Source organism: Aulonocara stuartgranti (genome assembly GCF_965226115.1).
Source record: "Aulonocara stuartgranti genome assembly, chromosome: 16".
Taxonomy (NCBI): domain Eukaryota; kingdom Metazoa; phylum Chordata; class Actinopteri; order Cichliformes; family Cichlidae; genus Aulonocara; species Aulonocara stuartgranti.
The window spans coordinates 1,622,889-1,647,978 of record NC_138952.1 but is presented as its reverse complement, the minus strand read 5'-3'; the positions used below and the strand labels follow the sequence as shown (position 1 = coordinate 1,647,978).

General features: G+C 46.4%; 1 protein-coding gene across 17 annotated transcripts in view; it reads left to right on the top strand.

Moving 5' to 3' along the window:
* lrp1bb (low density lipoprotein receptor-related protein 1Bb) overlaps positions 1–25,090 on the top strand; it is a 324,949-nt gene that overhangs the window by 171,284 nt on the left and 128,575 nt on the right. For all 17 annotated transcript variants that reach the window (XM_082509141.1, XM_082509138.1, XM_082509137.1 and 14 more), the window contains 10 exons: positions 487–649; positions 4,998–5,220; positions 6,550–6,742; positions 6,851–6,994; positions 8,706–8,942; positions 9,155–9,335; positions 21,040–21,259; positions 21,895–22,084; positions 23,167–23,289; positions 23,579–23,722. In XM_082509141.1, coding sequence (XP_082365267.1) covers positions 487–649; positions 4,998–5,220; positions 6,550–6,742; positions 6,851–6,994; positions 8,706–8,942; positions 9,155–9,335; positions 21,040–21,259; positions 21,895–22,084; positions 23,167–23,289; positions 23,579–23,722 — 1,818 coding nt within the window. The remainder of the gene's footprint in view (positions 1–486; positions 650–4,997; positions 5,221–6,549; positions 6,743–6,850; positions 6,995–8,705; positions 8,943–9,154; positions 9,336–21,039; positions 21,260–21,894; positions 22,085–23,166; positions 23,290–23,578; positions 23,723–25,090) is intronic.

Sequence of the window (25,090 nt, the reverse complement as noted above, 5' to 3'; positions counted from 1 at the left end):
ATTCATCATGAGTAGCAGAGTTTGCCTTTGCCGTCAGGAAACTGTTCACAGAATCTTAACAACAACATTGCTGTCAGTTTGATCTCAGCTCGGACGTGGAGAAAACGTCTTTAATGCAAATACTGCAGGGTTGCTGCAGTAATATTTCTGCAGGGTCATTGGAGTGGCGACAGACCCTCTGTAAGGAAAAGTCGTCCCCCTCTAAATGTGTCCTTGCAAACAAAGCTTCATAACTTCAGATACTTTACAAACGTGCAAAGAAAGAACTCGTGCTTCGAGTTTAAAGCATCAAACTCTCCGCAAAGCCCCACAAACCTCATCAGCTCAGATCTGTGACTAAAGACTAAAAGTCGAGATAACCAGGCCACCCGCTGCTTCTGTTTCATCATTATTTTTGTCTCTTTGGTTGCCACGGAAACCTTATTTTATTTACATGGCATCTGTTCTACACGAGGATCTAACGCGTCTCCTTCTTTCCCGCTGCAGATGTGGAGCAGATGGCGATTGACTGGCTGACAGGAAACTTTTATTTTGTTGACCGCGTCACTGACAAGATCTTTGTCTGTGACAGCGGCGGGGACACGTGCGTTACCGTCCTACAGCTAGACCTGCTCAATCCTAAAGGCATAGCTCTGGATCCTCTCATGGGGTGAGTGCATACCTTCTCAGAAAGCCACCACGCAAGTCTCATTTATCACCGCGTGTCATTTTTCAGAGGAAAAAAATATCAGAGAGAGGACAAAAAATTACATTTCAGTGCTGATAACAAGAGATTTATCAGGAGGAGTATAAGAGGGCTACAATAAAGGGATTTAAATGATTTCCTGTCCTTCAGCTGAGCCATTTTCTCTGTGTGTAATTTGGTGAATAACTGGTGATGCTACTGTCTAGACATTCATTTGTATTCACTGATTTCACATCCCACAGAAGAACAGGCCCCAACAGGACTTTCATTACAGGATTTTTGTCTCTGAAGATCAACGAAAAAGCGCAGCACCAGTGGAAGAAAACATATTCCCACACTGCTCTCAGTGAAAACTGTAACATTTGGAGCGTGCGGCTGACAGTCTCAGTGATCACGATGTTGGAGAATTTATTATTTCTCGGGAGTTTCCTGTGTCAGCGTGCAGAACAAACACACACTGCATGGCCCAGCTGTACCAGCCGGTGAACCAATTATCAGCAACCCGGTCTCGCCAGGGAACAGCAAAGCTCCAGTATTTGTGACCAGTCAAAGCTAATTTTTCGATGTATACCCGTCCTGTTTTTGGCTGTTTGGCAGTAGAAACAATCGTCTGCGATCACGTCAAGCTGTCACGACAGACCTCGTAAGGCCGAGACAAAATGAACCTTTGACCTAACGTGTAATTCATTCACGCTGTTGTCACGTTGGGGATTTCTGCTTTATAATCCACGCTTATCCAGCACCTCTGTTTACGACCGTAAACCTCTCATCAAAATAATTAGCTGGTTTTTTAAAGGCAGGGAGAGTCGGCTGGCTGCAGCTCTTTGTTCTCGTTTGTGTTACAGTGAATACACTGCACTCCCTGTGATGTGCTCCAAGTCAGGCTGGCTCTTAAGTGGTTGTGCTGTAATCACACATGACTCGCATACACATATGAACCTTATTCTGTAGATATAGATGGATAGTGGTCTCGAGTCCGCTGCCCCACGAGGGAGCTGGTTTTGCAGGCTGCTGGATAGATGGACTCTCGGAGCCTTATTCCTGACTCTAATTGGTGAGAAATAGGTACAGCCTGAGAGAGGTCTGTCAGCCCAGAGCAATGGAGTGAAAACAAAAGAAATCAGGGAGGTGTTAGATAGCAGCGCAGCGTGAGGAGCAGTGTTTATAGAATATGCCCTGGTTTGGCACTCCGTCCCTCTGCATCCTTGCCTCTCTTGCTATTGGATAAGCATTTTAACTTGATGGACAGCCTTTTCTTCTTCTCTCTAAAAAGCTTTTCTGAGTTTGATGGATGGTATGGTTTGTTTATCAGCTAGAATTTTTATCAGCACTACAAAATTGAAGCGTCCTCTCCCACGAGTCCTATTTTAGTGTAGCGTGTATACCCGTGATGAAGAAGCGCTGCTGGCAAGTTTCCTCCCGAGCTTTGATATTATAAAATAATTAAAATCCTGCTGTTGCATCACACCGTCAGCCCCGTCCATGGAAGTAAAGTCTGCATTTATACATGCTAATAATTTGTTTGGAGGGGAGCAAAATTGTCGCCTGGAATCTGATTACTGACATTTTTATATTTTTGGGACTGTTTCAGTTTTGCAGGAACTTGGAAATAAAAAGATGCATTGATGGCACAAAAGATCACCAAGGTTATTATGCTGATTTATCCTGTAAAAAATATTTCATTTATTACCTCTAAAGTCACGACTGGAACCCTGCTGATGGCGTTGCAGGAAGTCAGGAATCATCAAAGGTCAACAGGATCTATTTCTGGCAAATGTTTGTGCAAGATTTGTCGTACAAAAACAACGTTGAAGCCTTTAAGCCGTTGCCAGAGTCAAACACTGCAACGCTACTTTTTTTTGTATTTATTATAAATTAATTTTTTACAGAATTATGTTCAGAGCATTATTTTAAATTAAGCCTCCAGATTTTACACTCCTTCAAGTGCAAGAGGATCTGAAAGAAACCAGCCGTGTCCTGACGCTGCTGTAGTTTTGGCCGATACGCTGCTCATTGATTCTCCAGCTGTGAGGCTCCTGCCTTTATTCGCTGCCCCCGTGCTTTTTACTTTTTCACAGGTGCTCATTCCCAGAATCCAACAAGGATCTCATCATAGCTGCAGAATGCACAAATACAGCATCGGCTCCGTCCTAATCCTAGAAAGCAGACATTGATATGCCACGTGGAGGTGCACCTGTTTGGGGAGCTGGGTTTGCTGATGCCGGCAGTTTTTCAGCACAGCTTGGTCGAGGGTTCAAAGGGCAGCCCATCTCTCCTCTGGTTTGACTTGTGCAGATTAAGTCGGCTTCCCGTCGTTCTCTGGCTGGAGCTGGTTATCACTGGAAGCTGTTAGAGATCCATCCTCACAGAGTCCCAGCGAGGCAGCGGGGCAAGCCTTCCATATAAATGACTGAATGTGCATACCTGAGCAATTTTAAAAACTTTCAGAGCTGCAGTTACTTTTGCTGAAGAGCATTCCAGTTATTTCTGGTGATGTAATTTAGTACCTGTAGTAAGAATCAAATGACACTGTGTATAACACCTGTCCTCCCGTAGTTACTCTGGCTCCCTGTGTCTTTTTAGATTGATTTTGAAGCTGGCTTCTCTTTTTTTTTTTTTTTTTTTCTTAAATGACATCAGAAACAGCAGTATGCGACATTACGTGATGGCAGAGCTTCAGTTCATCCTTTGTCATTTTTTTTTTTTTTTTTTTTTTTTTAATAAATAGGACAGGGGGAATGAATGAGAGAGAGAGGGGGAGAGAAAGAAAGAAAACCAAAGGGGAGAAGAGACGGTGAGAAGGGGGGGGAAGAGAGACAAAAAAAAAAAGAACTCCTGGGTCACCTGTATGGAGAAAAAAAAAAAACCAAACAAAAAAAACAAACAGAGGAGACAGCAAACAACAAAGAGCAACATAATAATAGAGAAAACAAAGCACCATCACAATAAACTAGCTAGTCATAGATATCAATATTTACTAAGTAATAAACGATATTGTGCAGCACGCAAGATAGACAGCGCACAGTGTGCTTTGAGGCAGCAGCCAAGAAAGCTTTAGTCCGAGTCTGTGAATACCCGTGTGTGCATACCTGTGTGGATCAGCATGCTTGCATTCCAAAGGTTTCTCCATGTAATGATCTGCTAGGGAGTGTGGGGGGGCCACAGCCCCGTCCTCCAGGGCATGAAGCAGGTATGGAGGAGATCAAAACTCCAGACATCCAGAGGCCCCCAGAACACAAGAGACCAAGGAAGACCCACAGAGGGGCAGCCGCGCCACTGTTCCAGTAAGAGCTGAGGAGAGTCCCAGATGAGGGCTCACTCAGCAGCCGCGGAGCAGAAGCCAGGGGGAGTTGCAGTGACGCGCCCGTGAGCTCCGCCGGCCCCCAGCTGCGCCTGAGTGACCAAGCCCCAGGCCGAGAGGCCGGGGGCACCCCACCTCCAAAGGGGCCCGAGCGAAGCTGGCTTCTCACTGCATCACACATTGTCATTTTGTGTCTGCTCACATACCCCGAGGTCTGCTGCAGCTTTCTAAATGTCGCCAAAATTACCCAAAGAGAAATAGAAAATGCTGCTTTTATTACATTTGCCTCCAGGTTATGGGCTTGTATCAGAGAAGCAGTCTAACAAGTCATTTTTACAAGGCCTTCAAAGGGAGTGCGATGCTGTTTTTAAATCTTTTTTTCTTGTAATTAAAATTAATTCTGCGCTGATTTAATGCGTTCATGTGTTTTAACCTATTTGTACCATTTTTACTGTATTTGTATTTGATCAGATTGTTGTACTATTACATGAAACTCGATTACATATTTGCATGGGTTGGTGAATGTATTCATTTTGTACTTTATGTCCTTCCACAACATCTCTGTTGGATTAAGATCAGAACTTTGACTTGGATCTTCCAAAAAGTCACATTTTATGCTTGAATATTGTTTGCTTGAATGGATTTTCTGTTTGGCTTTCCTGCAAAACCCCGTCTGAGGGATTCAGTTATTGGATGAAATATGTTCGCATTTCTGTTTCCAAACTCTTGAGAAATCTCCTAATGTTGGCCAAGGACCTCAACTGGTTAGTTGCAATAGTAGTAACACTCAACAAAAGTGCGCGGTCGATGTTCGAGGGGGTGGATACAAAACTGCTGACGACTGCTTGAACGAACATTGGATTAGACTAAGATTGTTGGCAGTAAGGATCAAGTGTCACTCTGTCATACTGGGATAAATGCAACCAAACTACTAAAATGATGCACGGTCACATTGTGACTATGATGGTATCCTTTACCTCGTTTAATGATTTAACCCCCCCTCCCCTGCAGAATGCTCTTCTTCACTGACTATGGGAACGTGGCCAAGGTGGAGCGCTGTAACATGGACGGCACCAACCGGACCCGGCTGGTCGATTATAAAATCGAGCAGCCCACTGCTGTGGCGCTGGATGTGGTCAAGAAGCTGGTGTATTGGGCCGATGCCTACCTGGATTACATCGACGTGGTGGATTACCAGGGCAAGAACAGGCACACCGTTATCCACGGCAGCCAAGTGAGTGCCACTTTGCACAGATTTTTGCCTTCCACGGGCCGCACGTTGTGGACTAACGTGGGCTTTTCTTATCAGGATTTGGATCCACTTACAGGGTGTTCTTTGGTTAATGTTCCGATTCAGGGCACTGTGCTTTATCACTGTAAGGCAGGTGGCGTGTTCACTGCTTGTTGTTTTAATTCACTCTTCATTTTGGACAAAAGGGGCTTTTGTGTGGCGAATAAATGGTTTATTAAATTGAAGAAATTGAGTCACACGTGGGGCTGCCTTCCAAATGAGCGCGTCGGTAGTCTCACTCCTGCAGCACACTTTTGAGTCCTTTCATCACGAACGATGATTATTCATTAAAAGGTCCTTTCAGCCAACTTGGACTAGATACTCGGGCTTTATGAGGAAAGAAGAACATACACATCAAGCACCGTGTTCTGTATGCAGGTGTTCTTTGCATGATATTGCCTCATTCATTTGCTCGCGCCCTCATTAGACGGAGTATCTTCATGTCATTGCATTTGCATTACAAATGCGATGTTGCCGCTGTCTGTCTTTTCTGTAGCCCGTGTTTGGTCTTTAATGTCGTAGCCGCTCGCATCAGAAGATTCCCCACAGGTTTGCTCGCTGCATTATAATTTTAAAGCTCTTCATACTTGACAGTCAGGAGTTTCTAAACTTCCACAGAGTAAAATTTGTCATTTCAGAAAATATCTAAATATCCTCTGTTGTTCTCTGCTGTTGTGGTGAGCCGAGGAGATTACAGTTAGCTGCGCAGATCCACTTCTCTATATGAAGTTGACCCTGCTGGTATTTTCTGTGTTTTTCATACAGATGGTACTGAGTGCTTCCTGTGCTGTATAGGTGAGCTGCAAGCTCTTGAAGCAGTATGTGAGAGTTCCTTAAAAAAGCATCTCGTGTGAAAGTAGAGTGCTGAGGTCAAACTCCACAGGGGGAGACGGTTGAGTGGTTTGTTTTTTATTTATTTCTTTATTCTGACGCGTGTTTCTTGGTGCCCCTGATGTCAAAGTGTGGGCCAGTGAGCTTAGGTGCACTTCCTGTGAACACAGCTCATCCAGCCATGTCGCTATGTGTGGGTGTCAGGCTGCTAAATGTAGCATGGAGGCTGCAGTATCAGGGCCAGCAGCCTCCCAGTGGAGTCAGGCTTTTGACTCTGCACGGGCTGCCAAACAGCCCCACAGCTATCGCCCGTCCCTCTCATGCAAGTCTTCCTTCATTCATTTTTATTATTCTTTTATTTTATTTTCATGTTGTGGTTTTGTGTGTTTCTGGTTTCATGAAAGATGAAAAAAAGGAATGTGGATCTTTCTTGTTTTTCAGGTGTCGTACATTTATTCATTAGCTGTGTTTGAGGACTACCTCTATGCTATCCACTCTGACCCTTCCAAAGGGAGTTCCTCTGCAGAGCTGCTGCAGATCCACAGGTTCAACATCACAGCAGACAGCAGGACGCTCGCCAGCCTGGGGAATTCTAAAGGACTGCGGGTTTATCATAAACTCACTCAGCCCAAAGGTAAAGGACAGTTTCTACATATTTGCAAGTATCTTTTATTTTCTGTCATATATTTGAGTAAAATACAAGCAAAAGTACTGACATTTCTCTTTCTCATTTCGTTCACAGTCAGAAGTCATGCGTGTGAAATGGATTCATACGGAAAGCCGGGCGGCTGTTCCCACATCTGCCTTCTGAGCGGCAGCTACAAGTCCAGGACCTGCCGCTGTCGTACGGGCTACAGCCTGGGCTTCGATGGAATGTCCTGTAAAAGTTAGTATAAGATCTGCTGCGGAGTCAAACTGTGTTTTATGAAGATGCTAATATTTTTGCAACCTCCCAGCCCCCAGTGTTTGTTATAGGATTAGACTTAAACCACTCTGTGGGATACTTGAGTTTGGAAACTGCAGTGGGAGAAGTTTGGTTTTGACAAAATACAGCAGCTGGCACATTTTCTCACAAGCTGGACATCACTTCCTCTTAGAGAGAAAGAACCGACACAGAATGTCAGAAATAGTTTCTCTATGTTATTTCAAAAACCAGTATCATTGTGGGGGCGGCTGTGGCGTCTCCTGATCTGAAGGTTGGTGGATCGATCCCTGCCTCTTCCAGTCCACGTGCTGAATTTTAGAACGCCGGGGTGAGGTGCTCATAACAAGCAGCTGCTGGGGATCTGTGCGGAGGTCGGCTCTGTCCTGGAGCTCCAGGTTATCCGTGTTACCTCTGAGCTAACAGCCTACCTTTTAATCTGTGCCAGCTGGCATAGGCTCCGCCCCAACCCAGCCAGCACCCCAAATTCAATAAGTGGAAGAAGACGGATGAAATATTATTAGAATACTTACTGTGAGCCGATTGGAGTCAAAGTTAAAGAGCACAGATCTAAAAGGTTTTCTCTGGCAGTTTTTCTAATTGAAAAGAATCTGAACTAATGTCAGCCAAGGATCTTCTGCTCACGTACCATATTAGAGCCAAGCATATGCCACGCATGCACGGCCTTCGCCCGACAGCGATGACGATCACAGCGAATGGTGAATACACACCCGCTTGAGAGTAATGTCCTGCTATCGACCTGTCGCGAGTCTGACTGACTGTTGCAATAATGAGGTTTTAAGTTTGTCTGCATTTGTCGGCCAGTCTGATCAATCGCTGGACATTGTGTAGTTGACAATAAAAGCAGGGGATCAAATTGATGACACAATTTTAGGGCCCGCCACATTTCGATCGAGGTAACGAAGCATCGGGAGGCAAAGCGTGACACGTTTGATTTATGCCCCCCTCATAGATGTTCTGATGACACTATCTCTTTTTGCTCGTGCTTTCCATCTCCCTAAGCATAATGAGATTTAGTGTTAAATGGTAGTCCTTGTTCAAAGAGCAGTCACAGTGGGGTTTGATATCTGGGTCTCTTGCAATGCTTAATTGTCTCCTGGGTAGTTGGTATCTCCCCCACGAAATGATAAATTGGAGTGAGACATGTGTGGTCCTCACCCTCAGCATCCTAGTCTCCTGGGTAGGGGCTAAGAGTGAGGAGAGGTCTGCTTCTTTCAATGGAAGCCCTCCTTCATTCCTCCCTTTGCGTCTCCAGAGGATCCCAAAGGGTTCGAGAACATAAAGTCCCCTGAGCGGCAGGCGAGGAGCTGCCTCAGCTTTCCGGGCCTTTCCGTTTGCCTTTCTGCTCAGGCGTGTTTTTTTTAGTTCAGAAACAGCGCAGGGTAAGTATTGCAATTGTCTGTTTGCTCAAGCATTTTTCTTCTCTTACGCTAAAGGCAGCTTCGTAGCAGGGCTGTGATTGAGGGGGGAGAGTATAGTCATTGGCACTGATTACTGGCTCCATTAGGGTAAATGAATGGCCCAGGCTCTGGCAAACATATGAGAACAATGTGGCCAGTAAGAGGGTTTAATGCTAGGATCAGCACTGATGAATTACACCAATTAATTGACAATAACAGTAAAAAAAAGGGCGCTGTCCTTTCTTGCTTTGTAGAGCCCAAAAACGATATCTTCCTGTTCTACGGTAAGGGGCGTCCGGGAGTCATCCGAGGCCTGGACATGAACATCAAGTCCAGTGACGAGCACATGGTGCCGATCGAAGACCTGGTCAACCCTCGAGCCATCGACTACCACGCAGAGCTGGGACACGTCTACTTTGCTGACACCACCAGCTTCCTGATTGGGCGGCAAAAAATAGATGGAAGCAGCAGAGAGACTATACTGAAAGATGGTGCGTCCGAGTGCAGTCATGTTACATTTAACACACTCCAACAGCCTAAAATGTACATTTGTTACACTTTGTATAACACTAACCCCAAAGTTCTTTAATGATGTAACAACATTTATAAAACATTTGATGTCTTTTATAAATCCTGCTGAGCTGTGTGTATAGATAAGGATGTGGCATATATTTGATAGTTCTGTTGAATTCTTTTGTTGTAGAACTTGACAACGTTGAAGGAATCTCAGTGGATTGGATTGGGAATAACTTGTATTGGACCAACGATGGGTACAGGAAGACGATCAGTGTTGCCAGGCTGGACAGAGCTTCCCAGACCAGGAAGACTTTGCTGGAAGGCAATATGTCTCACCCCCGGGCCATTGTGGTGGATCCTCTGAACAGGTCAGAAAAATAATATTACACGAGCAGAATTCAGTGGCAGAAATAGTTTGTTGGTCCTGTGCAGGTGCAGGTATGGCTAAGCATCAGTTAGATGCAGACAGGCTATAATGCTGGAAAACATTACCAAAACAGCACGTGCGTGGTGTGTGCTCCATTTTTTACGCCCTGACAGAAAGTGAGGAAAGCAATTATCTTGCCACTCTCACTCACATCACTAAATGGACTTTAAACAACTTCGGAGGTAAAAATGTTACGCTTTTTATTGCCTCGCTAGTGTGTTGTACAGAATTTAAATTGCCATCAGATTTTAGACCTGGTTGGTAAAATTCAAATAACGAATGAATGTCCGCGCCCTGTTTTATTTGTTGTATGTCTGTGAAGCTTCTCAGTCATCCAGGTCATCGTAGTCTAAGGCGCTTGGAAAGAAAAGCGTCTGGACTTCTTTAAGTTGCTTGAAGACGTTTCATCTCTCATCCGAGAAGCTTCTTCAGTTCTAAGGTCAAATGGTGGGGAGTCCCAGACTTAAGTCCTAGGGGAGTGTCCCCCCAAGGGGGTCATGAACCCCTTGTTGATCCTCTACCTAATCACACGAGCCAAGGTGTGAAAATTAGCCAAGGTTTCGGGTGAACCCACCTAGCCCCACCCTATCATGTGATTTCCTGAGGTCAGGTGGCGTCTGGGAAGGTTCTCAGAACTAGATTATAGATGGCAGACAGTTGATGTCATAAGCCCCGCCCCTCTGTTCAAAGATGGCCATTCTCAGTGGACATAGATGCTTCTTTCACTTCTCTTTCAAACCATCTGTCTTCTATGTCCTAAATGTGAATATTGGTGTCCTCAAATTTGTTGTTGTTTGTTTTTGATTAATTAAATGGTTTTGAAGAATTGGCAGGATACTGTGGAGAGTTTCGCCTTTAACCTTTGCCCAAAGTAATATTTCATGTAGGCCCCTAAATTGTGGGAAAACAATACTTCAGTGAGAAAAATGTTGGGATTGTTATCAAGGTGTTTGTAAGAGGCTGAGGGACATTAGGTAATGTGCAATAACCTGATTTAAATGACATCTCCGTTCCTTGTGAGGCCCGTCCGATGGATATTTGAGTCTGATGCTGACACGGTTTTTTCAGTGTTCAGTCTCAGTATACTCGTTTTATATCTAGGTTACTGTATACTGTATGTTTGAACTGCATGGAAAGGAAAACCATGCATTTTACAAGCTCATTAGCAGCTTACTGTGAAGGCACCACTGTGTGCATAGCTGCAATGCTGCAGTGTATGTGCTGCAGAAACTGGTGACATTATATAAACCAATAAAGCAGAGAGATATAGCTGCTCTTATTAAACCATCTCTGATTTCTTTGGCTCATGCTTTTACATCAGCCCATATATGGCAGCACATATGCTGACACACCGCATGTGAGATGCTACTTTCTCGCACTAGCATGAATTCCCAAAGTTTCTTAAACTATTACTTTGCAGAAAGTGTTGGAAACAGTTTGCTTTAGCAGACATCTCCTGTGATTGATGATAACATATGAATAATTTTCATCAGCACGATTAAACTGACAGAACATCTGTTTTTCTGAAAGCCCCTTGTGCAGCCTTTAACTCACTCATCTCGTTCCAAGAACGACACCAAGCAGCTCATTAGCCACAATTAAACCATTTAATAGCTAATTCTGTGGAGTTCTCAGGGACAATCTTATAAGCATTTCTGTGCACATTCCTATAAGTTGAACTTTGCTGGCTGATTGGTAATTATCATATAGAGTTGATGCTGCAAAACCCAAATTCATTGAGTGTCTTAAGGTTCTTAGGGATTAATACTTTAAGGCTTAAATCGTATTAACACTCCCCAAATCCATTGCAGTCAGAGATTAGTTTCCAAGCCTCAAGGGACTGTTCCAAACATTTTGCTATACACAGCTGTTTCGCTGCTTTAGGGACACGCACCAAAGCAAAAACAAAACTTACTCATTCCTAGTTTAGTTTTATTTCCCCCCTTTGTTGAAAACAGTTACCAGTAGACAGTTTGCCTTTATTTTTAGCTCTCTGTCTTATTCTCGATTCCAACAATGAAACTGATTCCAGCGTTGCTATACGAGTCACGTTGCGGTGCTGCAGGAAGGAAACTGACGTTTATCTGAGGGATTATTAAAAAAAATCATGTTTGCGTTACGTGTAAAGAACAAAACGTTAAACAGCTGATATGAGAACATGGCCTTAAACTTTAAGGCTAATCAGGGTGGCGCTGAGAGTTTCAGTGCTGACAGATGTGCCACAGCAGCAGAGTTGGGGGTGGCAAATAACCGTGTCACTTTTTTTGTATAAGGATTAATAACTTTTACTCCAACCCTCCCACTGACAGCACAAATGATTAGAAGAGCTAGTTTTGGGCTTCTGAGGAAGCGTTCAGCCTGAAGCCGACAGCCCTTTGATCTCTATCTGCTCTGCTGGAAGAGTCTCTTAAGGTGAAATGGAAGCAATTCTCCAACACATCTTCTGATCTTTTGCATCCTCGATGCCTTATTTTTTCCTCACTTTGCTGCTTCTAGTCTGTGTTGACACGATTAACACTAATAGTGTCGTACCTAGAAACTGAATACATTTATTCATGAAGCACACACATGGCAAAAAATATGTTACTAATCACACTTGGTCAGCTTCTTAGCGACTGCATGAGTGTGCAAACAGATGGACGACACATTTATGGACAAAACCATCATGAAGGTGTCTCGTAAGGATCCGGTCCGCCTGGGCATTAACCGGAGCAGCAGTGCTAAAAAGAGATTCCCTACTTTGCTGTTTTCATGACAGCGATGAAGGCTGGGCATTCAACTGGGCTGAGATCTAGAAACTGTGAAGGCCATGGCATATGAGTCACATCATTTTTATATTCATAAAGCTATCCAGTGACCCCTCATGCCAGAGGAGAGGAGCTGTCCTTATCATCTGAATTGAAAAGCCCCCCACACACACACACAGCATAACAGGGCTGAGGAAGGTGCTCACTGCAGGGGTGGGTGCTTTTAGCTTTTTCTGCTTTAATTTATCACCTGTTTATAGTTTAGAGGCTTATGTAATAACGTGGCACGGTCTATACATTTTTTAGCAAACAGTACAGATTATTAGAAACTAAAAGTAATGCTGCAAATTCTAGTTTTTGTCATGTTTGCTTCTGGATAACTTGCAGATTTAAATGAAAATATGAAACGTGGACAATTCAGGTCTGTGTTTAAGTCAGCTGTGAACCGTCTTCTACTATAACGGTGAAAATGCCACGATGTCTGATTTCATGCCCGTGTTTGCCGTTCTGCATGTAGCCATATGTGTGTCTGCATGTTGAGTGGGGAGCCGGGGTGCTGTGAATAATTCATGAAATCGTAAAGATGACATTGAGACAGTGGGAGTCTTCATTCAGCCCCATCTCTGATTCTGTTTCATCATCTCTTTGCCAAGCTCTCTATCATTGATGAGAAACAAGGGGCCACGTGGCTCAGCCAGGAATCCTCAAAGAGAAAATCTCTCGGGCACGGTTACTGGAGAAAAGACCTGTCGAATTATTGACCCAATCGTGTTTCACATACCACTGGTCCTCCGGGAGCTGTTTTCTCGACATACAGAAGCTACACTGAAGCACTTTGGTTGAAAATATGGACCGTCTGACTTTGACGTCTAGTAAAGCTTAGCTTGAGAAGCCTGAAATATTTCTTAAGCCCCGACAACTGAAGTCCAAACACGTGTCTGATTATCTGCTTTTAAAATATGGAGAATCTAGTTTGTATCCATTTCGTCTTCATCGGGGAAAACTTCAGTTCCCTTTCAGTCGATTCACTCGGTACAACACATAAGTATGGGATATCACGCCCTCGCGTGTCCTGGCTGAAGAAACCTTTATTCACGCCTTTACGGCAGATGACGTGTGATGACACGCGCAAGGCCCCGCCCGCACATATAGCCGCTGCCATCACCGTCATCCCTCAGTTCTTACGCTCTTCACCTCGCTGAGAACACCTCTGCTGAGTTGGGCTAGCTAGCTACTGCTAGTTAGCTCCGTTGTCTGCCAACTTGAACCTAGCTTAACTGCCCCTGTTGGTGTTAGCCTCCACCGCCCAGCTGGTGCGTAGGCTGCCCGCGGAGCGCTATTTTCAAGTTTTTCTTGTGCAGCGTTTCGCTTTGCGTTTTGGGAATGGACTCCAAACCGAAGCGAGCAAAGCAGAAATCTTCTGTTCGCCCCTGTCCTCAGGGATGTGGTTTCTCTTTGCACGACAGCGACCAGCACGATGCCTGCCCTGTCTGCCTGGGGATCGTCCACGCTAGGAGAGCGTTGACGGAGCCCGAAGCTTGTGCGTTTTGTCGCCAGCTCCGACGCTCGACCCTGGAAAGACGGGTGACGTTTGTGGAAAGAGTGCTGGGACGCTCGGCTGTCGCACGGCATGACCCTCTTCTTTCCGAGTCTGGAGCCCCGGCTTCGTCCGAGTCCGAAGACGAAAATTTTCAGGTCGATGTCCCCGCGATTAGCTGGGCTGACCACATGGAATACGTTGACGGGTTAGCAGATGACGGACCGGAACCATGCAGGAGCGCTGACGGGCTTCAGCCTGGGTTGAAGCCCGCCAGCGCTCCCCAGGAAGACGATGACGTGCTGGACATCGGCCTGGACATCCATGGTTTGTCGGAGGATGAGCAGGAGAGCTCATTGTCGACCCAATATGCCGCCGCTGCTGCGCCGGTCGGCCACGATGACACCTCTCTTTTCTCCCTGTTTCGCCGTGCCGCTGAGAAGCTGCAGGTGGACTGGCCCTCTCCTCCACCAGCTCGGAAGCCGTCGCGGTTTGCGGGTTTTTTCCTTCCACCGGAGCCCGCAACGGCCAAAAACTGCCTCCCCATGTTCCCAGACTTTCTCTGCGAGCTAACAGCGTCATGGGACAAACCTCTGTCACTGTGCCCGGCTATGGACAGTACATGGAATTGGACGGCGCCGAGGGAGCTGGTTTAGCTAACCCACCCCCTATGGAGCCGTCTCTGGCTGCTTATCTGGCCCCGTCCCATAACCATGGTGTCGGTGGCCCCGCATCTCTGCCGTCCAAGCACTGCAGATTCTCGGCCTCGCAGCTGGAGAAGATTTATCGGGCTCAGGCCGGCACCGCTCGAGCCATGAGCTCCGTCACCATGCTCCAGACGTACCAAGCAATGTGCCTGGCGGAGCTTGGATCGCTGGTTCCGGAGGACAGCCCGCTGTCACCTCTTCTTAACGAGGTTAGAGTCACCACGGATTACATCCTCCGTGCGTCTCGCTGTGCAGCACTCTCCCTGGGCAGAGGGATGGCTTCGACAGTGGTGGCGCAGAGGCACCTGTGGCTGACCCTCTCCGACGTCCCTGGTAGAGACAGAGCTGTGTATCTGGACGCACCAGTGTCTGCGGCTGGGTTATTCGGCCCGAGCTCCACGCCAGTCGGCCTGGGGCAAAGGCCCTCCCCCGGGCCCCCGACGGGACCCGACGCCCAGGAGGAAGAAGCCTCAGCCCTCCTAGCTGTGATTGCGAGTGGGGAAGGGATCCGGCAGCAGGGAGACGCTGCCCTTACCCCTCTGTTGCCGCACAAGAGGTGCCGCTTAAGTTCTGTTCAGGTTGTCAGCCCCAGAAGGCGCTGCACTTCCCTATCGCGGTCTCCCAAGCACATAACCTCTGCACACGGTTCAGATGTGTTGAATGTTCAAGCGACCACATCGAGTGTTCCCGCTGTTTTTCATTGTTATGCCCCGGAAAAGGTGCACCCGACAAGATGTATAAATGTACATGTTCCCATGTTGCAATCAATAAAGAGTGTTGTTTACTCTCAAACAATCTCAAATGCTCAACCTGCAGGCGAAATGAGCCAGGTCAGGCAGGGGATGCAGTCCCCTGCAGACACACTGGGGGGCGACGGCGCCCCGCCGTCAGTGCTGCAGGCCAGCCGGCTGGCTGCTCACTTCCCTCAGTGGCGCGCTTGCGCCCCCTCTCCGTGGGTGCTGCAAACCGTTGCCATGGGTTACCGGTTGCAGTTCCGGGTCAAGCCGCCTCGTTTCCAAAGAGTCGTGAACACGATTGTCAACCCCGAGGCAGCCTTGGTACTCAGAGAGGAAATACAGGCGCTATTACAGAAGAGAGCAATACGGGTGGTCCCCGCTTCGGAGACGGACAAAGGTTGGTACAGCCGTTATTTTGTCATTCCGAAGAAAGGGGGAGGGCTTCGTCCCATCCTCGACCTGCGAGTCTTGAACACGTACCTGCGAACGTACAGGTTCAAGATGCTAACACTCAGACAGCTCCTGAGTGCAGTCGGCCCGGGAGATTGGTTTGCGACAATCGATCTAACAGATGCTTATTTTCATGTCGCTATACACCCGAAACACAGGCAGTTTCTGAGGTTTGCATTCGAGGGCGTAGCCTACGAATACCTAGTGCTGCCGTTCGGGCTGTCGCTCGCTCCCCGCACCTTTACGAAATGTGCCGAGGCAGCGCTAGCGCCCCTCAGGAAGAGGGGCATCCGCATCTTGGCCTACCTGGACGACTGGGCTCTCGTGGCTTGCTCCAGAGAACAGGCGGAGACGCAGCTGTCGCGGGTTCTGTCACACATTCAGACACTGGGGTTCTCTGTGAACTTTCAGAAGAGCTCGCTAATCCCAGGTCAACAGATCGCTTTTCTCGGTCTGGAAATATGCTCTCTTTCCAGCCGCGCACGGTTGTCAGAGCACAGAGTGGCCGCGTTTCATCGCTGCCTCGCTCAATTTCAGCTGGGACGCAGACTGCGTTTCCAGACGATATTGCGCTTGTTGGGCATGATGGCATCTATGATCGCCGTAGTGCCGCTTGGGCTGTTGAAAATGAGAGCGTTTCAACGCTGGACTCTCTCTCACCGTTTGTGTGCTTCGCGTCACCTCCGGAGGAGGCTGCCGGTAACTGCGTCTTGCATGCTAGCTCTCCTTCCTTGGAGGGAGCCCGGGCTACTGCACCAGGGCTCTCGGATTGGGAGGGTGTTGTTTCGCAAGGTGGTGTCCACAGATGCTTCCCTAAGTGGGTGGGGAGCGCTGTGCGAGGGTGCGTCAGTGAGAGGGATCTGGTCCGCGGCTCAGCGCCAGCTGCACATCAACCACTTAGAGCTGTTAGCAGTGTTCTTAGCTCTAAAGCGTTTCCGTCCAGTCCTGCAGGGCCAGCATGTCTTAGTCAGGACGGACAATTCAACAGTGGTGTCTTATATAAACAGGCAGGGAGGAACACGCTCTCTTCCCCTGTTGCAGCTGTCTCGCTCTCTGCTGTTATGGTGCAGTGTTCATTTTCTGACTCTAAGAGCCACCCATGTCCCGGGCCACCTGAACCTGGGGCCGGACCTTCTCTCCAGGGGGGGTCCTCTGGTGAGAGAATGGAGGTTACACCCTTCAATAGTGGCTCAGATTTGGGATCTATTTGGCGAGGCGCAAATAGATCTTTTTGCTTCCAGGGTGAATGCTCACTGCCCCCTGTACTTCTCCATAATCGACCACGATGCACCCTTGGGCTTGGACGCGCTAGCGCACCAATGGCCAGACGTGCTCCTGTATGCATTTCCCCCAGTGGAAATGATATCTCCAATTCTGGAGAGGGTGCGTCGGCATTCCCTCTCTCTGATCCTGGTGGCCCCTTGGTGGCCCGCGAAGTCGTGGTATGCAGAAATAATCAGCCTGCTTGCAGCAAGTCCTTGGCAGCTTCCTCTCCGCAGGGATCTCCTCTCTCAGGCGGGGGGGGAAGTGTTTCATCCGCGCCCGGATCTGTGGCACCTTCATGCTTACCTGCTGAGAGGTTAAACTTGGTTGCTAAGGGTCTGCCACCTAGTGTGGTAGCGACGATTCAGAGCGCCAGGGCCTCGTCTACTAGAGGCTTGTACGCTTACAAATGGCGAGCCTTCGAGCGATGGTGCCAGGACCGCCACACTCTCCCATTTCAGTGCTCTATTGTGGATGTTTTGACATTCCTGCAGGAGCTGTTGGATAAAGGCCTTTCGTTTTCGACGATCAAGGTTTATTTAGCGGCTATATCTGCTTGTCATATCGGTTTTGACGGGGTGACACCAGGTGCGCATCCCCTCGCCGGGCGTTTTCTGAAAGGGGTTCGCCGGCTGAGGCCCGTGCTTAAGTCCAGTGTCCCTGCTTGGGACTTGTCTTTGGTGCTGGAGGCCCTTTGTGGCCCTCCGTTTGAACCCGTTGAGTCGGTGGATATGAAACTTCTTTCGTATAAGACCGCATTACTTCTCGCTTTGGCCTCGGCGAAGCGAGTGGGGGACCTTCATGCGCTGTCTGTGCATCCTGCCTGCACACAGTTTTCTCCTGATGGCCGCAAGGTCGTATTGCGTCCGAATGCCGCCTATCTTCCCAAGGTCATGCCTGCATCTTATAGTTCACTGGAGTTTGAGTTGCTGAGCTTTTGCTCCCCTCCTTTTGGATCTGAGGAGCAGAGGAGGGTGCATTCTCTTTGTCCGGTGCGTGCGCTACGCACCTACATTGAGCGCACTCGGGATGTGCGTTTGTGTGACCAGTTGTTTGTCTGCTTCGCTAATCCGAATAGAGGTAGAGCTCTGTCCAGACAGAGGCTGTCCCACTGGATTGTAGAAGCTATCTCGCTGGCATACAGCACCGGAGGTTTTGCGTTGCCCCACGGGGTGGGGGCTCATTCCACCAGGGGGATGGCGACCTCATGGGCTCTTTTTAGAGGGGTGCCTGTGGCTGATATTTGTGCAGCGGCTAATTGGGCGTCGCCGCACACTTTTGTGCGGTTTTATCGGTTGGACGTTACAGCCCCTTCGGTGGCTCATGCTGTCCTTTCTGCTGGGTCTACCACTCACTAAGGATGTGGTGGTCCCGTTCCGGTTCGGTGGCTGCTCTGCGGGGCGTGTATATAGGTCCCATACTTATGTGTTGTACCGAGTGAATCGACTGAAAGGGAACGATTAGTTATGTCTATAACTTCTGTTCCCTGAAGGAGAGGAACGAGGTACAACACAGGGTGGCCCCACTGAGCAGTTGGCTCGGTGAAGAGCGGCTATCGAACTGAGGGATGACGGTGATGGCAGTGGCTATATGTGCGGGCGGGGCCTTGCGCGTGTCATCACACGTCATCTGCCGTAAAGGCGTGAATAAAGGTTTCTTCAGCCAGGACACGCGAGGGCGTGATATCCCATACTTATGTGTTGTACCTCGTTCCTCTCCTTCAGGGAACAGAAGTTATAGACATAACTAATCGATTTCTGACCTGGCGGAGGCCTTCCTGATTTCTTAGGTTTTTGCATGCTTGCATGTTTTTTAATGATGATGTCACTGACTTTGTTTCTCAGCTGTTTCTTTAGACTGTGGCTGCTTTTTGAGATCCTTGGCCATACTTCACTTTATCACACAGGTTTTATTTTCCATGTGTCTAAGTTCTCAGTCATCCAGCTTGTGGTAGATCTTAAAAAAGAAGGCAACCAAAAATGTTATTGAAATGTCTTCATAAACTCTAAGAAGACATCTACTTAACAGTAGTGCCATATTTTTCGGACCATAAGGCGCATTAAGCAAAACAAAACAATCAAATAAGTCAAACTTTACTCAGCTCATTCTTCTTGCTTCCTCCACTTCTGTACCATTGATTCATTAATGCTGAATTCTCTGGCAGCTGCTCTATTCCCATGTTGTAGCAGTATATTAATGACTAACCTCGTATTGTGGATGGATTATCTCAGTTGTTCTCCTGACTGAAGTTTGGTCCGTTTACAGCATCCTGCCATGCGATTACATTTGTCTCTAACCATCAGGAACCCTCACGTTAACTTTTAGCGAAAAAAGTTAGCGTTCATCCTCCAGCTTCACTGTTTATGCTATGCTAACATAGCTGTGTAGCTAGCGGTCACGTAGCACATCATTATATACCAGCTAGCCCAACTTCAGTAACCCTACAAACGTCACTGCTGTTTAGTTTCCTGTCTTCATTTATGTTGGAAGTGATAGCAGAGCTGTACGATGTAATTTTTCAGAAATCTCTCAGTCAGAACATGCTATATCATGTTTAGGTATCATGCTATATCAAGCTAGCGAGCTAACTTCCTGCTAACTTCTAACTCAGTTACATTTAATAAATCCTGTTTTCATGGATGCCTGGATGTTAAACTTAATTGTTACACCTGGTAAAGCAGCAACGCTGATCGTTTTATTAAAGATGAAAGAATTTAGACAGTTTTTAACTCTCAGTGATGCTGCAGTGTTCGTTTGACTTTGGGACCTGAAAGTGACAGAGTTTAGGACCCAGATTCCTCCGTGAGGCTCCTGACTACGGTAGCCATAATGCTCCTACAATCAGTGTTGCCAACTTAGCTTTTTTTTCTAAAAAAAAGTCGCTAAAAAAAGACGTGAAAGCGCGTATCGCTTTTACTCTCAACAAGCAGCGGGTGCTGTAACGCAGTCAGTTCTTCTTTTACTCTTATGCTGTTTTGTGGATCACAAGGTTTAAAACTACTTATAAACACACACACACAAAGTAACTCCACCAGAGCGCCTATTTCAGGTCACTTTTGCCGGTCCAAGCCCGGGTAAAGGAGCAGGGTTGGAATTATGACATTAAAAAAAACAATAATTGCTAAAATAAATTTAATTTGTAGTTCTAAATAAACTCTAAATGCATTTAGGACGTTTTTTACTCACTTTATGTCTCTTCCACGATGTTATTTCTCTCTCCAACAACATAGGTTACAATTAGATTAGCATGACCAATTATGCAAATTAGGCGATGACGTCATTTAGCGACTTCTAGCGACTTTTAGGACAGCCAATAGTGATTTTCTTTACTGAGGAGTTGGCAACACTGCCGACAATCCATCAAGCGGTGGCTTCGTAGCTTACCAAAGTCATACTAAAACGTTTTTGACAGATGTTTGAGCACCGTGTAGCACATAAAATCGGTTCGAGGTCAGTAAGCACAACCAGAATTCATAAATAAGGCGCAATGTTGATTTTTGAGAAAATTAAAGCATTTTAAGTGCGCCTTATTGTGCGGAAAATATGGTAGTAATCAGGGCTGGGTGTGGCAAGAAAACTCAGCTTAGCAATGACGTTTTCACTGAGAGCCAGGTTTAAAGCTTTATTTCCCTTAACAAATGAAATCCCGATTTAAACTTTGTGTTTACTCGGGTTATCTTTGTGTTAGATTAAGATTTGTTTGATCTGAAATATGCAAGTGTGACAAATAACAAAAAGAAATCAATAAAAACAGGAAGGGGATAAATACTTTTGTAATGTGTTTGTCAGTACAGTTTGTGTTCCCTATAATGTTGCCTGCATGAATCAAACTGCATGAGAAAGATTCAGTGCCGGAGCCTCCCCATGGGCACTCGGAGCAAACCTCTGAAGACACTGTGACAAGAAATAGATCATTTTGAGAGAAGCTTGCAGATGCTGTCACATCTTCTGATTGATAAGTAATCAAAGCAGGAGGCTGCTTGTAGAGGGAGCAGCGAGCAAAACCCTTTAACATCAGCGTGTCAGAAAGTAAGGGCAAAGATGAATGGGGAGCAGACGGCTGAAATGAACTGCTTAGTTTGAATATGAGGTGTGATCAGTGTCAGCGACAGCAAGTTGTGATCTACAGATGCCACCGATGCCGTGACACTGTTTGCTTTATCTCGCTGCTGGCACTGTATGTGTTCAATTCTGTGTGTGGTAGCTGGATGTACTGGACAGACTGGGAGGAAGATGAGGTCAACGACAGCATAGGGCGGATAGAAAAGGCCTGGATGGACGGATCCAACCGCCGCATTTTCGTCACCTCCAACATGCTGTGGCCCAACGGGCTGACGCTGGACCACAGCAGCAGCACGATGTACTGGTGCGACGCCTACTACGACCACATCGAGAAGATTCACCTAAATGGGACAGGAAGAATGGTATGTTACAGGCTTTCTTCTCAGGTGGTTATTAAACCGAGTTAGTCCACTTTAACAGAGTTTAACAGAGGGCCAGAAGGTGGACTTTAAATCACGATTTAAGTTCAAGATTGGGATCGTTTGTAGACCAGCTCATTCTCATTTTTTAGAATAATAGCATTTGGAAGGCAGTCGATTAATTTAGAGGCTACATTGTTGCCATGTTAAGGTTTGATCGACTGCGGATGAAAGCATCTGTCCCCTCTGGCTGTTTTCTGCACACGCTTCTTGCATTTCAGGGTTAGTGTCTACGTTTGCAGCAGTGCGACGCCTGAAACCTGCTCCTCTTCCCACAACAAGCATCCTTTCATCCCCATCCGCTCATCGACTCTACTGGCATATCACGCTAATTAATTATTTGCAAATGCTGTTTAATCAATGCCAAGATTCTAGCAAACATTATTATAAGCAGACGTTTCTGTGTGAATAAATTTGTGCAGTGAAATTGAATCACATTCATCATATACTGCCATCAAATAATCTTTAAGCCTGTATTCAAACAGCCAGACGCCCGTTTGAGATGACTGATTCCTCTGACGGTGTCTGTCTGTCGCTCTGACCTCGTGACCCTACTGACTGTTTGCTTCATGTTGCAGGTGGTGTACAGCGGGAAAGAACTAAACCATCCGTTCGGAATCTCTCATTACCGCAATTTCATCTTTTGGACCGAGTACATGAACGCTTCGGTGTTCCAGCTGGACTTGACCAACGGCGATATCACTCTGTTGCGGAGCGAGAGGCCGCCGCTGTTCGGCCTGCGTGTCTACGATGCGCAGAGTCAGCAAGGTTGGCTGCTTTCTCTTCATTTAGTCGTCATCCCGCCCTGACACAGAAAGTGGCTGTTTTGCACTGGAAATAGAACCTCCCCCTCCTGTGAATTCAGACATTTATAGCTCCTATAGCACTTTCCTTAATGGAGAGCACTTTATAAGATATATACACCAGAAAGTTGCGTATATGCCTATTGCTCTCAAATTTCACGGTATAAACCGGCACATTGATCAGCAGTGACAGTAGCTTTCAAATCACTTTGGGCTCCACTTTATGAAGTTAAATAAGATGACCAAGGTTTGGATGTCTTTGCTCTCTGCTGTAACAAATGATGATGGATTCCCGCTGTTAGCATGCTGAAAAGCAGAGATAGCAGAGGCATGGAACATGTCAGCAGAGAGCTTCGCTGGCCTCACAGGACGTCTTGCTTTTTGCTTCACATTAGGTCAATGCTGTTGTGTTGCTCTGAATGCAGAGGCCGTTGCAGTTAAAAGTCACTGTACTCTAAAAACTCTCACTTGGACATTAAAGTGGCTGCTATATGCACAGCCTCGTTCACGCCATGCAGAGACGTTTCTCTTTTGTTCATGCCACTGAATAGATTAATTGGCTGTCCGGTACTCTGAGTATTACTGATTGGCTCTTACAAAACCCAAAGCTTTATCTCATTGGCTCAGGCACTGCCTTTGGGTTCTGTGTTAAATGAAAGTGACAAAGGTGTCTCATGCCTTAACTTGATATGTGACTTTTTTCGATTGGAGAATGTCAGCTTTGTCCCGAAAGACAAATTATTCCTCCGAGAATGATAAAAATGTCAAATGTCTTTCACCCACACCGTTCCCAATAATTCACCTGACGTATGCTTATAGATCTCGCGGCATACACCTGGCATGTCTCTCTATGTGGGGGGAAAAGCTTTTGTACCAATGAAATGATTTATTTTGCTGCATTTAAAGGGTTTCCAGAAACTCTGATCTTTATTTCACAGATGGGAAAAAAAGGGGAAAACCAGGATAATACGGAGCTTAAAGTCAGCTTAGAAAATGTCGCTTTAAATGAGCAAGACACCATGCTGTGTTTGGGTTCTGTTTCTCCAGGTGACAACGCATGTAGTGTGAATTATGGGGGCTGTACTACCCTCTGCCTCGCCATCCCAGGAGGGAGAGTGTGTGCCTGCGCTGACAACCAGGTTCTGGAGAAGAACAATGTCACCTGTGCAGGTAGGAGGACGTAATGAATCAGACGAGCCCTAAGATCAGGTTGTCCCAGTGTAGTGTAATCCTGCCGCGTCCTGTGGGACAGGCTTCTTTTCAAATCTGCTAATAAACAAGTAAATACAGCTGAGGGAGGATCCCAGTGGGTTCCCACGCATGTACACATGAGGTTATGAAACATTAACACATTGTGCATGCTCGTTATTCGTTTTATATGCCAATATTTTCCCCTTAACACGTATTTCTTAGAAGGTGCGGGGCTAAAATGGCGTTTTCTCACTTGTGTCTCTCTCAGAAGCTTCCAGCAGTAGTTTAGAGCCACAGCGATGCAAAAGTGATGAGTTCCAGTGCCGTAATCAGCGGTGCATTCGGGCCTTGTGGAAGTGTGACGGAGATGATGACTGTCTGGATGGGAGTGACGAGGAGATCCAGAGCTGCTGTGAGGATCTCGGAATTAGTCTGCAGGCAACACACTGCACGCTAGCATGAAAAATGCACTGTCTGAACAGACACTGTACACAGTGATGCGGCCAAGCAAGCAAAGCCTCAGCTTTTCAGGGCTAATTCCCTCTGGCTGTCAGCTGCTGTGTTCTTAAATGTCACTGAAGTCGGGGTGTAAAGTGCTCCCCCTCCTCCACTTTCTACGTGCGTCCTTCTACAAATCAGTCGTGTAAACTCGATGTTAGATGGTTAAACATGGACTTTATTCTTTTTATTATTATTGTGTTTCAGATGGCAGCAGCACATCTTAAATACAGACCAGCCCTCCACTCTGTGTTAGCCATGAACTTTGCAATGGGTAGAGTTACAGCATGCAGAGAAACACTCATTTCTTTAGTATGATTAATGAGCGGTGAGGCTTAATGAGTTAGAATTATCAAAGTTAATGTTAAATATTAGCACTGATTTTTTTCTCTTTTTCATGATAAAGTCGCCTCAAATAAAACAAAAATCAGGCACTAAAACCAAAACCAACCACAAATACACTTGAGACCACTAAAGATGATATAGAGACTCCATTACTCTCAATTAAAGGACGAACCACCGAGGAGAAACATAAATGAGATTCCTCACACTCTGAAACATTATTACTCCTTTTATGGTTTTTAGTGCGGCTTGTTGTTGTATCAGTATGAAATTAGTTACATTGTGACCTTAATTAAGTCTCAGTGAAAAGCTGCAGATATACTGTATAAACAGGAAAGAGGTCCGATATTAAATAATATTGAAACTGAGACTCTGTGACTGTGAAACACTCGGATACGTCCCAAGCCGGTCATAAAGATGGCAGCCACATCTATTATGTTCTAAAATAAAGCCGATTACAATCTGCTCGTTCCTTCTCTGAATTCAAATGTTTTTGGCCAGCCGTGTCTGTTAGTGTAGCTCCGCTGCTCTGCTGTTTGACAGCTGGACTTGACTTAATATTTATACTTTGTGAACTTAAATAATATGAAACCATATGAAACCAAAACTACAAAGAAAGCTGCAGTGCTGATGAGGTTTGTCTTACTTTAAAGTTTTCTCACATTGATCAAATGTGAGTAAACAGCTTGTGAAGCACACGCTACCTGACAAAATGACGATCATGGATATTTTTGACTGGCACAGTACGGTCTCAGGTTTGGTTGGCGTGCGTCAGATAATTATGACCTTGGCTTTTGCAGTTCCCTCCCCTCCAGCTTTATTAAAGACCAAATAACACAATAAAACCTCACAGGTCGACAGTTCAGCACCTTTTGAACCCAGACTGCTCTGAAGGCAGGTCACGTCAGCGCTGAGTGACTTCGTGACAGTTCTTGAGTGG